The sequence below is a fragment of the Lathyrus oleraceus genome, chromosome 2 (assembly GCF_024323335.1).
Source record: "Lathyrus oleraceus cultivar Zhongwan6 chromosome 2, CAAS_Psat_ZW6_1.0, whole genome shotgun sequence".
NCBI lineage: Eukaryota > Viridiplantae > Streptophyta > Magnoliopsida > Fabales > Fabaceae > Lathyrus > Lathyrus oleraceus.
This window is the reverse complement of record NC_066580.1, coordinates 281,225,433-281,238,893: the sequence shown is the minus strand read 5'-3', so window position 1 is coordinate 281,238,893 and position 13,461 is coordinate 281,225,433. Positions and strand designations below refer to the sequence as shown.

The window sequence follows — 13,461 nt, the reverse complement described above, 5'->3', positions numbered from 1 at the left end:
GCTTAGCGAAGCTTCGCTATAGATTCGCCTAGCGAGGTGCTAGCGAATGCTTGCGGGTTCTGGGTTCTTCTTTGATAACAGTACGATTTCCGAAACCCCTAAATCCTATGGTACCCATTTCAGAAATTGAGTGATCAAACATTCAAGGTATTGTTCTACACATTCATGCAGATCTAAACCCACACGCAAAACCTAACGATACCCACTCTTCCAAATTCAACCATAATGCCTCATACTCCAGAAATTTCAGATTGAAAGCATAAAGTAATGGAAATAGGGCATACCTGATTGGGAAGATCGATTGAAATTGAATTGCACAGTTGGGGTTTGCAATGCAACGACTATGGTTGGTGTGCGATGGAAGTGAAACGTGTGTGAGTCAGAGTGAAAAGTGTGAGAGTCAGAGTGTATGGAGGCTGCTGCAGATTACTTAGTTAGGGTTTTGTTCCAATGAAATTTTAGAATTTATACTCTGATTTTATTGGCTTGGTGGGCTCAGAATGAAGGAATTTCAAGCCCATGATTTTTCTGTTATATTTTTTTTATTTTTAAAACGCGTGGGCTTCGCCTAGCGAAGAATTTGCTCGCCTAGTGAGCATGACAGTTCAGGGAGTTCTTCTGAGCGCTGGTGATTCTGATGGCTTTTCTTGGGACTCGCTAGGCGAACCATTCTGCTCGCCTAGCGAGCATGACAGCTCAGGAACAGGCTTTACTCCTTTAAGATTAACGTTTTGAATGATGAATAGACCTCATTTGAATATGTTGGAAGTAACTCAAGTCATTCCCTGGCCATTTGACCTTCAGTTGACCAACAATTGACTTTCGACTTCATAGTTGAATTTTGAACTGGATTGAGCCCATTAAGCTTGATCCTTTAAAGAAAAACCTCTGAAAATGAAACCAAGTGACTTGGATGATATCCAAGCTTCTTGGAAGATAAACTCTTGGAGCTAATTCTGATTGACATGATGAAATGCAATATGAAATGTTAAATGACCTAAAATGAATGCATGAATGAAGAGGGCAAATTTGAGGTGCTACAATGATCTACAGGTTTTTACCCTTAGTACACTCCATTGGGATGGTTCTTAACCTGACTCCATGCTCGTGACTCACAGTAAACCCTTTGATTCTTGGTTGATCCGATCAAGTCTTGTCTATATCAATGGAACTTGGGTGTTGATAAGGTAAAAACCATAATCCACCAAAATGGATGATTGATCTTGATAATGGCTTGATCCATACCTTGACATTTGTTTGTGTTTGCCTTGTGTGTGATCCCTTGTGTGTTATTGTTGCATTCATGCATACATGCGCATCATAGCATTCATTACAGAAAAATAAAATTTCAAGGAACTGAGGTCTTGTTTGCAAATATTTTCAGACCATGGATTATGGATGAAGGAACACTAAGAAGTACAGTTTCAGATGTCCTGATGTGAAATAGTTAAGGAAGTTGTCCTCCTTTGTACTAGATCCCTTGGACTTCAAGCAATTTCATGGGAAGCTTTTGTCTGTGTTATCTGCTGATGTTGTTGAAGGACTTCTGAGTGTTTTGGTTCAGTTCTATGGTCCTCTCTACCGGTGCTTCACTTTCCCCGATGATCAGCTTGTACCTACGTTAGAGGAGTATGCTCATCTCTTGGGTATACTCGTATTTGACAAAGTACCTTTTAATGGATTGGAGGAGATTCCCATATCTCATATCATAGCTGAAGCCTGTCGTCTGAAGAAATATGAGATTGATGCTCATCTGGTGAAGAAATGAGGTGTTCTTGGGTTGACTTTTGAGTTCCTCATTGGAAAAGCTACAGTCTTTGCTTAAGCCGACAGTATGGATGCTTTTGAAGCCATCTTTGTATTGCTCATCTATGGTTTGTCCTTGTTCCATAACATTGACAGTTTTGTTGATGTTAACGCCATTAGGATCTTCTTGATTGGGAATCATGTTCCTACTCTGTTGGGTGACATATATTTCTCTTTGCATTTGAGGAATTCTAAAGGTGGCGGGACTATTGTTTGTTGTATTCCTCTTCTGTACAAGTGGTTTATTTTGCACTTGCCTTAGACGCCTGCTTTTTTGGAGAACAAGCAATGTCTACGGTGGTCTCAGAGACTTATGTCTCTCACTAATGATGATATTGTTTGGTATCATTCTGCATTGAGTAGCTTGTATATTATTGACATTTGTGGTGAATTCTCTAATGTGCCTCTCATTGGTACATAAGGAGGAATCAACTACAACCCTACTTTGGCCCGTCATCAACTTGGGTTCCCCTTGAGAGATAAACCTAATAACACTCAACTAGAAGGTCTATTCTATCAATAGGGTAAAGTTCCCTAACATTTGAAGCAGAAGATGATCCATGCTTGGCATAATGTGCATAGGAAAGGAAGATCCGAGCTTGGTCCGTGCAACCGTGTAGCTTTGGAAGCTTACACTATTTGGGTGAAGAAGAGAGCTTTGGAGATGAAGATGTCATACGCATGTGAAAGACCTATGTCTTTGGTTATGGCTGAGCCATCAACTCTCCCTAACCAAGATGTAGAGGAGTTAGAGGATGCACTTGATGAAGCAAGAGAAAGATATATGGGAAGAGCGGTTCCATGCTTTGAGCCGAAAGCATGAAGAGTTTCAACTTGAGTTGAAAAACAAGGATGTGCTTATTGAGATTCTTGAAGACCGAGCAGTGAAGAGACAAAGAGAGATAGAGGGTCTACCTTCCTCTAGCATGCCTCAGCCTTCCGATGCTTGGAAGAAGGTTGTTGATAAGCTAGTTCTTATGAAGGTCAGATGAAGGCATCCTTTGAGTCTGATATTCGACACATCCGAACGAAGTATGCACCCATAGCCCGATCATCTGGCGCAATTGCTAGGGATCCTTAGGATGATAGTTTCCTTTTATCTTGTTTTTGTATTTTGGTTTCTGAAAATGTACTCAGTGTAATCCTTCCAAATTTTATGAATAAAAAGAGATTTTATTGTCAATTGAATTATTGTTATTGTTATTATTATATTTGCAAATAGGACTTCATATGTTTCTTTAAATTAAAAACAAATCAAAAACATTGCATTTCATGCATCATTTGTACATCAGGTTTTTCTTCTGCCAGTTGTCTTATCAGTTCTTCTTCTGTGCATCAGCCAAGTTGACTCACCGATACAATACTCGCGCTAATCAACCAAGAATCATGGAGCATATAGAGCAAGAGAACCGAGAGCTGAAGGACGAGATCACCAGATTAACGACGCTGATGGAATATGTCATTGTTGCATAGAATTAGTCTTCACCAACTCCTGCAACTCCCCCTCCTCAAAGAACTATTATTTCTAGGTTGCTACCTCAATGGTTCCGATTTTTGCTGCCAGTCAATCCATGCCTACTGGACTCCCTTGGGGAATGCCACCCAATTTTGTGCCAGAAGGGTATGCGCCCACATTTGTTTCAATGTCAGCATCTAGCCCGGTCATGTTAGTGCCTCCTCTAGTTGTTCACACTCTCCCTCGTGTTGAGGACACTATTTACCACTCTGAGCCGTCTGAGGGCCCAGATGTATATGAGAAGATGGATGAAATGAAAGATCAATTCCTTGAGCGGCGTAAAGAGTTGAAGACTCTGAGAGGGAAAGACTTGTTTGGGAAGGGTGTTGCTGAACTCTGCTTGGTCCCCAATGTTAAGATCCCGATAAAGTTCAAGGTCCCAGACTTTGAAAAGTACAAAGGAAACACTTGCCCTCTAAGACATCTTGTGATGTATTCCAGAAAAATGTCTACTTGGACTGATAATGATCAGTTACTGATTCACTATTTCCAAGACCGTTTGACTAGAGCTGCTTTAAGATGGTATATGGGGTTGGACAATGCAAGCATCCATACTTTCAATGACTTAGGCGAGGCCTTTGTCAAGTAGTATAAGTATAATGTGGATATGGTGTCTGATAGAGACCAGTTGAGGTCAATGTCTCAGAAATATAAAGAGACATTCAAAGAGTATGCTCAGAGATGGAGAGAGATTGCTGCCCAAATAAGTCCACCTCTTGAGGAGAAGGAAATGACAAAAATCTTCTTGAAGACGCTGAGTTTGTTTTATTACGAACTTATGATTACGAGTTCCCCCAATGACTTTACCAAAATGGTAAATATGGGGATGAGGCTAGAGGAAGGAGTTCGTGAAGGACGTCTGTCAAAGGAAGAAGCATAATCCAGCAAGAAGTACGGTGGAAGTTTCTCTAAGAGGAATGAATGAGAGACTAACTCAGTGTAAGTAGGGTGGCAGATGAGGCCTCATGTCAGAAAGAGTTCTCAACCTCGTCAACATCAACATCAAGTTTCTTCAGTAATTCCGGTTTTTTCCAATAATTCTAATCAATCAGTTCCAATTCAATAACAACAACATCAATAACCACAGTAAAGAACCAACTACAACAATAATAATCATCATCAATAAAACTTTAAGAGGAAAAAGGTATCTTTTAACCCTATTCCTTTGACATATGCAGAATTGTACCCATAATTGGTTCTCAAGAACCTCATTCAACCAAGAAATCCTCCACAAATCCCTGAGCCACTACCATGGTGGTTCAATCCTGATCTTCATTATGCTTTTCACCAGGGAGCCTCTGGCCATGACATAAAGAACTGGTATCCATTGAAATATGAAGTTCAAAAGCTTGTGAAGAGTGGTATGGTGTCCTTTAAGAACATAGTGTCGAATGTGAAAGCTAATCCATTGCCTGCTCATGGTAATGGTTCTGTCAACATGGTGGACGATTGTCTAGAGAATTTCCGAGTATTCAATGTGCAACGTATCCGTAGGTCGTTGGTGGAAATGCATAGAACCTTGTGTTTGATCAATGACTGTGAACATGACCATGATGGTTGTGTAATTTGTAGCGTGAACCCCCGTGGGTGTATGATTATCAAAAGAGATATCCAGAAGTTGATGGATGAGAATGTAATCTAGATTCAACAGTCAAGGGATATAGATAATGTGAATGTGATTGTGCTTGTATTCAAGACCCCTGAGCGGGTAGTTATAAAATTTGATAATAGCAGCATAAAAAATGTCAATAGATCGCGTCGTTGGTTATATGGTTAGCGGGCCCCGTCCCCTACTCATCTGATAAAGCTGTGTCATATCAATACAATGCCACAATGATTGAAGATGGTCAAGAGGTTCCTCTACCAGTCGCAGATTCAATGGTGAATATTGTCGACATTGCAAAGGTGACCCGTAGTGGTCGAGTATTCAGTCTAGTTTTCCCAAAAATAGTAGAAGATGTTGCAACAAGTAAGAAATAAGAGATTCTAGTGGAGAATCCGGTTAGTGCTCCAACGTGTCAATCTGGTGAGTCCAGCAAGTTGAAGACTAATGATGATGATGAAGTGCTAAAATTGATAAAGAGAAGCGAGTTCAATATGGTAGAACAGTTGCTTCAAACTCCATCAAAGATCTATGTGCTATCACTACTGATGAATTTTGAAGCACATAGGGAGGCATTGCAGAAAGTGCTAGAGCAGGCTTATGTTGAGCATAATGTGACCGTGGATCAGTCTGACCACATAGTTGCCAACATTACTTCTTGTAATAATCTGAGTTTTTATGATGAAGAGCTTCCCGAGGAAGGCAAAAATCACAATCTGGCACTCCATATTTCTATGAATTGCAAGGATGATGCTCTGTCCAATGTGTTGGTTGATACATGGTCATCTTTGAATGTGCTTCTGAAATCAACTTTGTCAAGACTCTCCTATCAAGACGCCCCAATGAGGTATAACGGCGTGGTTGTCAAAGCGTTTGACAGTTTTCGTAAAACTTTCATTGGTGAAGTGGACCTTCCAGTTAAGATAGGTCCAAGTGATTTCCAGATTACTTTCCAGGTACTGGATATCCACCCGGCCTACAGTTGCTTGTTGGGAAGTCCATGGATTCATGAAGCTGGAGCAATGACGTCTACTCTACACAAGAAGCTGAAATTTATGAAGAACGACAAACTTGTCATTGTTGGTGGAGAGAAGGCATTGTTAGTGAGCCATCTGTCATCTTTCACATATGTTGATGCTGAGGAGGAGGTTGGGACGCTGTTCCAAGCATTGTCCATTGCTGATGAAATGAAGAAAACTGGGGCACCCATGTCTTCTTTGAAAGATGCATAAGAGGCTATTCAGGTTGGCAGCATTGATTAGTGGGGTCGTGTTATGGAGATTTCCGAGAATAAGAACAGAGACGGATTGGGATTTCAACCAGGGTCGTTCGACGCTAAAGTCAAAGTTATACAACCGATATTCCACAGTGGAGGCTTCATTCATGGGAATGATCAACACTTAGTTTCCATTATTGAAGACAATGGTGATGAAAACGAAGATGAAGAAGACAACGCCAACTTTGTGACGCATGGCTAGACTTGCAACAATTGGGTTGCTGTTGATGTTCCTATTGTCATTCATCATTCTAAGTAATTTGTTTTCTATTATTTTGAGAAAAATCCTTCTCCTATGCCTAAGGGAGAAGTGAGCATTATGGGGCATTTTTATTATTATCATCAATAAAAGACAATTTTATTCATCCACATCTATGATGTTTTTATTTTTACTTTTTGCTTTTTCTGAAAATGGTAATCACAAAAAACATAAATAAATAATAATCTTCCATCTGCATAATATTTGATCGCATTCCACTTCTCTAAAATCAAAATATCAAATCATTATGCAGGTTGGTTCTCAAACCCATTGAATACAATAATCCTACTCCTTCTCTAAACTTTGATTCTCCCGTGTTTGAAGTTGGGGAAGAGATTGATAATGAAGAGGTATATGATGAGTTATCCCGTTTGCTTGAGCACGAGGAAAAAGTCATTTAGCCGTTTGAAGAGCAGATTGAACTAGTCAACTTGGGTTCCAAGGATGATGTGAAGGAAGTCAAGATTGAGTCTCAACTATGTCCAGAAGCTAAGAAGGGGTTGATTGATCTTCTTCGAGATTATTCTGATGTGTTTGCTTGGTCCTATCAAGACATGCCTGGGTTGTATTCTGAAATTGTGGAGCATAGATTGCCGTTGAAGCCAGAATGCCCGTCGGTCAAGCAGAAGTTAAGAAGAACTCATCCTGATATGACAGTGAAAATCAAAGAGGAAGTGCAAAAGCAGATTGATGTTGGTTTTCTTGTAACCTCTGAGTATCCGCAATGGGTGGCCGTTATTGTGCTTGTTCCAAAGAAGGATGGAAAAGTCCGTATGTGTGTTGCTTATAAATATTTGAACAAAGCTAGTCCGAAAGATGATTTTCCTTTACCACACATTGATATGTTGGTAGACAATACAGCTAAATTCAAAGTCTTTTCATTTATGGATGGATTTTCCGGTTATAATCAAATCAAGACGGCACCTGAAGATATGGAGAAGACCACATTCATTACACCCCGGGGAACATTCTGTTATAGAGTGATGCCTTTTGATCTAAAGAATGCTGGTGCAATGTACCAGAGAGCTATGAACACTCTTTTTCATGATATGATGCATAAAGATATTAAAGTGTATGTTGATGATATGATTTCTAAATCAAGTGATGAAGAAGAACATGTTGAGCATTTGTTGAAGTTACTCCAACGTTTGAGGAAGTATAAACTCCGTTTGAATCCCAATAAGTGTACTTTTGGTGTTCATTCGGGTAAGTTGTTGGGCTTTATTGTCAGTGAGAAGGGTATTAAAGTTGATCCTGCCAAGGTCAAAGTAATACAAGAGATGCCCGCACCCAAAACTGAGAAGAAAGTCAAAGGTTTTCTCGGCTGCTTGAACTATATCTCAAGATTTATATTGTGAAATTCTGGTATCAGATATGAGATGTTGAAGGTAATGTCACGACACTAATATCTGAACAACAAGTGAAATATGAACAGACTAAAAATCAGGAAACAATTAAAAAATGACACTAGCAATTGTTAACCCAGTTCGGTGCAAACACACCTACGTCTGGGGGCTACCAAGCCAGGAAGGAAATCCACTAAACAAAATTAGTTCAAAGACTCTTAGAAAACAACTTCAAGTTACAGTCTTTTCACCTAATCTCTACTTGTGTGGTTTCTATCTAAGAACTCTTAGATATGAGACCCTACTCACTCCCCCTCAATCACAACAGTGATACTAGAACAAATACCAAAAAGAAAGAAGACACACTTCAAGGACACACACTTGATCTTGCTTAAAAGCTTCAATCAAGTAAACAAATACACCCGTAGTTCAAAGCTTAGAGTGGACAAATTATAACTCAAAAACTCAGTCCAATTCACACATCAACAGGATGGATGAATGACTCACAATTCACAAACTCACACAAGACTAAAACCCTAATCCTCACCCCGTTCACGTTCGTATTTTCTGTATCTAAAATAGGGTTTACATAGTCTTTAAATAGAAGCTTTCTAAATGGGTCTGGGTAGCATGAAACCCTAATTCTATTTATTGCATATTCCCTAGGAAATAGCAGCGAATCATTCCTTTTTGGGAAACAAAATATTTTGGCATTAAATAGAATTACTCCTTGAATAATGCATGCAATCTCCACATAAGCACACAAAGACTTGCATGAAAAGCGTAACAACAAAATACATAACATTCAGACTGAATATTCTGTATGCACATGTCGTAACATCGGGTCTGACATCTTGAATAAATCCTGCACAACCATATCAAACAACCTGCAGAAAGCTGATATCATATGTCAAGACTACAGGCGTGACTTCTTGTGATAACACTAAGTTTTACCAAAATTGATGCTAATTCATAGAACCAGCAAACTCCCCCTTTGGCAAAATTTTGGCTAAAATAAACAACATATCACACGTTCACAAGAAATCAATTAGAGCATCAGTTCAACAGCAGAAAGAAAACATACACACGTCACTAGCAAAAACAACAACTAGTAAGCACACAAGCACTTGCACACACAACACTAGCAAGAACCAAGTGCTTGCACTGTCCCTCAAGTCCATGCAACTTCCCAGGACACAACAGCTCCCCCTTAAGCCAGTCCTCAACAAGAAACAACCACACTGCTTCACACAAACAGAATACATAGAATTCTCCCCCTGTACCAAACAAATTAACACCAGAATTCTCCCCCTGTATCAGACAAAAGCAACAATAATACTACAGAGCTAAGCAATTATACTCAGCTACATCAACAACTACTTCTCCCCCTTTTTATCCAAAAGAGACCAAAGAGACAAAATAAATGTCTATCTAGTCATTAACCGAAATACCAGAAGTTAAAAAGTTACATCACCAAGTACATACACAGTTGTAAGAATGTTGAGAAACAAACAAAGAAACAAAGAAATCCACCAAAACAATAAAAAGCCAAGAAAACCATCAAAACAAGAGGGACCAAGGACAACAGAGCTACTCAGTAAAGCTTGAGTTTGCAGCCTCTTCAGTAGCACCAGAAGCAGAATTGCCACTTACATCTTTATTGTTAACAGACCTCTCACTAGAGGTGTGGGCTTCAGCTTCTTCTTCATGGATGGCATTAGCATGTTCAACATTTTCACCCTCAGTCTGCTCCAAGCTTGCAATCAAGGCTTCCAAAGATTGTTTTCTAGCTTTGGCTATCCTAATACCTTCACCTAGCTCTTTGCAAGTCTCCTTAAGCTCAACAATTGCTCCAACTTTTGAGACTGGCCTCTTCATGGAAAATGCCATGATAATATCCTCGACATGACTGCCTTCAAAGAGTTTGTAGTGCACAGACATAGCTGGTTTTCTCCTACTAGGTAAATCATTTGAGCATAGAATACCAGGATGTTGATTCAAGATAATTCCACAGATCATAGAGGGAAAAGCAATTGGCAACTTAATTGCATTGGTAGTTGCATGCTTGATGATTTGATCAAACATAAATCTACCATAGTCAAATTTCACTTTTGTCCCAACAACAAAAATAAACCTCCCAAGAGTATTAGCAATGGTGGAGATATGGTTGGTAGGGACCCAGTTAGCAGCTCCTATTTTATGCAGGATATCATACTTGACAGTCAACTTCCCAGTAGGAAGATGCTTTTTAACAGGCTAAACTTTCACCTGCCTAGCTGTAATCTCCCTACAGACCTGATTGTCTGTAACTTTTAATTCTCCTGCACCCTCATTATTTCTGCCTAGAAAATTATTAATAATAGTAGGAGAGAATGTTACACACTTACCCCTCACATACACCTTGCAGAACTCCTTGTTATTCTTATCAGGAATATCCTCAGGAATGTTAACAATAAATTCCTTGACTAAACCTTCGTAGCATTGAGAGAACCCAACAACAGTCTTCAAAAGCCCAACAGCTTTTATCAGGTCCATGACCTCCTTGACATTAGCAACATCTTTTCCCAATTCCTTTTCCACAGCTACCCTTCTCTGAATCACAAATTTCCACTTAGCAGCTCCATCCTCAAGATGGAAGGAGATGTTATCCAAATGAACAACAGGTACTTTAACAAGAGACTTCCTAACAGTAGTTTTCTTTGTAGGCGAGATGTCAGGGACATCTCCCTCAACATCCTCTTCAGGCTCAGAATCATCTATAATCTTCCTCTTCTTTATTTCAACCTTGCTCCATGGTTTGGAGGGACCAATACCAGCAGTCTTCTTAGCTTTTCTAGCTGACATAAGTTCAGCCATAGATTTTCCTTTGCGAGTCTTCATGCGTTTAACCACACTTGGCTTTATGTGATGAATCAAGCTTTCCTCTTGATCATCAGAGCTACCATCCTCTAGATCAATCACAACATTTGCATCATCATGCTTCTTAGGGTGGGAAGCATTAGCAGTGTTAGAGGCCACAAATTTCCCTTTTTCAGACACAGTTTACCCTAGAGAGCGCAACCCTTCAGCAGCCAAGTCCTTTTCAGAACTTGAGGAATCGTCATCCTTACCACTAGGTTGTTCAACCTCAGGAGAGAGATACATTTGAGAAAGGGGAGTAGAAACTTCCTTCACAGAGTGGCCTTCATTAAGAATTCTAGTAACTACGTCTCTTATAACATGATCAGTATAGTGTGTTCCTTCCTTAGAATTAGTGACAGGAGTTGAACCAGGCGGAATACTAGAGGGATTACCTTGATTGGAACATGCAGAAGCGGAGGCATCAACGGGGATGGGTTGGTTCAAATCAATGTCCGCGCCGGGAATAACAGAGAGAGGAGCAACATCCAGAATCTCATCATCAGGGACGCCCATGAGAGGAATACTAACTTTTGGAGTAGACTTAGTATTTTTAGAAGCAGATGTATCTTGATGTTGTGACATTTTGGAGTTTTTCTGGAAAAAGTAAGGTTGCCCTAGCAGAGGATTGTGGAGAAGGAAAAGGAAGATGGAAGAGTTAGAGTAGGTAATGAGGTTATGGGGGTAGCGTGTGAATATGGAATAGGTGGTATTTCCAAAACAAGGTGATGATTTACCATAATGAGGGCACTTTATTTTAGGAAAATAGACAATAATTTGATTACTTTTTCCACTCCATATTAATTGCTACAAATTTTCATAAATGCAAATCCCTAATTTCCCTCTCAGGAATTCAAATTGATTTGCATCCAAGGCCTTTGTAAAAATATCGGCTAACTGCATCTCAGTAGCAACATGCTCTAAGACTACAGTCTTATCCTCCATAAGTTCTCTAATAAAATGGTGACGAATATCAATATGTTTGGTCCTGCTTTGCTGAATAGGGTTCTTTGAGATGTTTATAGCACTCAGGTTGTCACAGTACAATGTCATGACATCTTGTGTGACATTGTATTCAGTCAACATTTGTTTCATCTACACCAGTTGAGAACAACTACTTCCAGCTGCTATGTATTCAGGTTTAGCAGTAGACAGAGAAACACAATTTTGCTTCTTACTAAACCATGATCTTAAATTATTCCCTAAGAAGAAACATCCTCCTGATGTGCTTTTCCTATCATCAGCACTTCCAGCCCAATCAACATCACAATAGCCAGACAACACATATTCAGATCCATGAGTGTATAGCATCCCATAGTCACAAGTGCCATTGACATATTTCAGGATCCTTTTCACTTGGTTTATATGGCTCACCTTTGGTTCAACTTGATATCTAGCACATACACCTACAACAAAAGCAATGTCAGGTCTGCTTGCTGTAAGATATAGCAGACTTCCTATCATGCTTCTATAGAGACTTTGATCCACACTGACACCATTTTCATCTTTAGACAACTTCAGATGAGTAGGAGTAGATGACCTCTTGTGGCTTGCATTCTCCATGCCAAACTTCTTAACAATATTCTTGGCATATTTACTTTGAGATAGAAAGATAGAATCTTCCATCCGCTTGACTTGCCGGCCAAGAAAATAGGTTAGTTCTCCAACAAGACTCATTTCAAATTCAGACTGCATTTGTTCAACAAAATGTTGAACCATCTTACTTGACATCGCACCAAACACAATATCATTCACATAGATCTGAGCAATCATGAGCTTTCCTCCTTCATCTTTGACAAATAAAGTCTTATCAATGTCTCCCTTTCTGTATCCATTGTCAATGAGAAACACTGTGAGTCTCTCATACCAAGCTCTAGGAGCTTGTTTCAACCCATAAAGAGCTTTCCTCAACTTATACACATGCTTTGGAAGATTTGGATCTGTGAATCCCTTTGGTTGTTCAACATATACTTCCTCATTCAAGTAGCCATTTAAGAAGGCACTTTTCACATCCATTTGGAACAATTTAAACTTCAGAATACATGCCACTCCTAGCAATAATCTAATGGACTCCAGGCGAGCTACAAGTGCAAATGTTTCATCAAATTCAACTCCTTCAACTTGAGTGTATCCTTGAGCTACTAATCTTGCTTTATTCCTAGTAACCACACCTTTTTCATCAGATTTATTCTTGTATACCCACTTTGTTCCAATAACATTTATGCCTTCAGGTCTTGGAACCAATTCCCATACTTTATTTCTCTTGAATTGGCCTAACTCTTCCTACATGGCATTGATCCAGAATTTATCAGTTAAAGCTTTTTTAACATTCTTAGGCTCAATCTTTGACACAAAACAAGCATGTGAGATCACTTCCCTTGATCTAGTGGTGACTCCTTTATTTATATCTCCTATAATGAGATCTTTAGGACGATCCTTCTGAATTCTGATAGAGGGTCCCTTGTTTACTTGATCAGCTTCAGGTTCAGCTTGGGTGGACTCACTCTCACTACTTTTATCAGAAGATTCAGCTGGGGCATCATTCAGAAATGTTTCAACATCGTCTATGACATTAGTCTCTTGATCATCAACAACAACATTGATAGATTCCATCATAACTTTAATTCTGGAATTAAAGACTCTAAAGGCTATGCTGTTTGTTGAGTAGCCCAAAAATATTCTTTCATCACTCTTGGGGTCCATTTTCCTTCTTTGTTCACGATCAGCCAGAATATAGCATTTACTACCAAACACATG

General features: G+C 39.5%; 1 protein-coding gene across 1 annotated transcript; it reads right to left on the bottom strand.

Moving 5' to 3' along the window:
* Window positions 1-9,396: 9,396 nt before the first annotated feature.
* On the bottom strand, window positions 9,397-10,686 carry LOC127122908 (uncharacterized). The gene is made up of 3 exons (XM_051053182.1): window positions 10,194-10,686; window positions 10,075-10,148; window positions 9,397-10,032 (listed from the first exon to the last, which is right to left on the bottom strand). Exons 1-3 carry the CDS (start codon window positions 10,684-10,686, stop codon window positions 9,397-9,399), a joined length of 1,203 nt encoding a protein of 400 aa, XP_050909139.1.
* Window positions 10,687-13,461: the final 2,775 nt, after the last annotated feature.

Coding starts and splice junctions, on each gene's coding strand:
- LOC127122908 (XM_051053182.1), bottom strand. CDS start 10,686: ATGAAGACTCGCAAAGGAAAATCTATGGCTGAACTTATGTCAGCTAGA. Junction 10,149..10,193: donor CTGCAAGGTGTATGTGAGGG/GTAAGTGTGTAA, acceptor ATAATTTTCTAG/GCAGAAATAATGAGGGTGCA. Junction 10,033..10,074: donor GGGAGATTACAGCTAGGCAG/GTGAAAGTTTAG, acceptor CCTACTGGGAAG/TTGACTGTCAAGTATGATAT.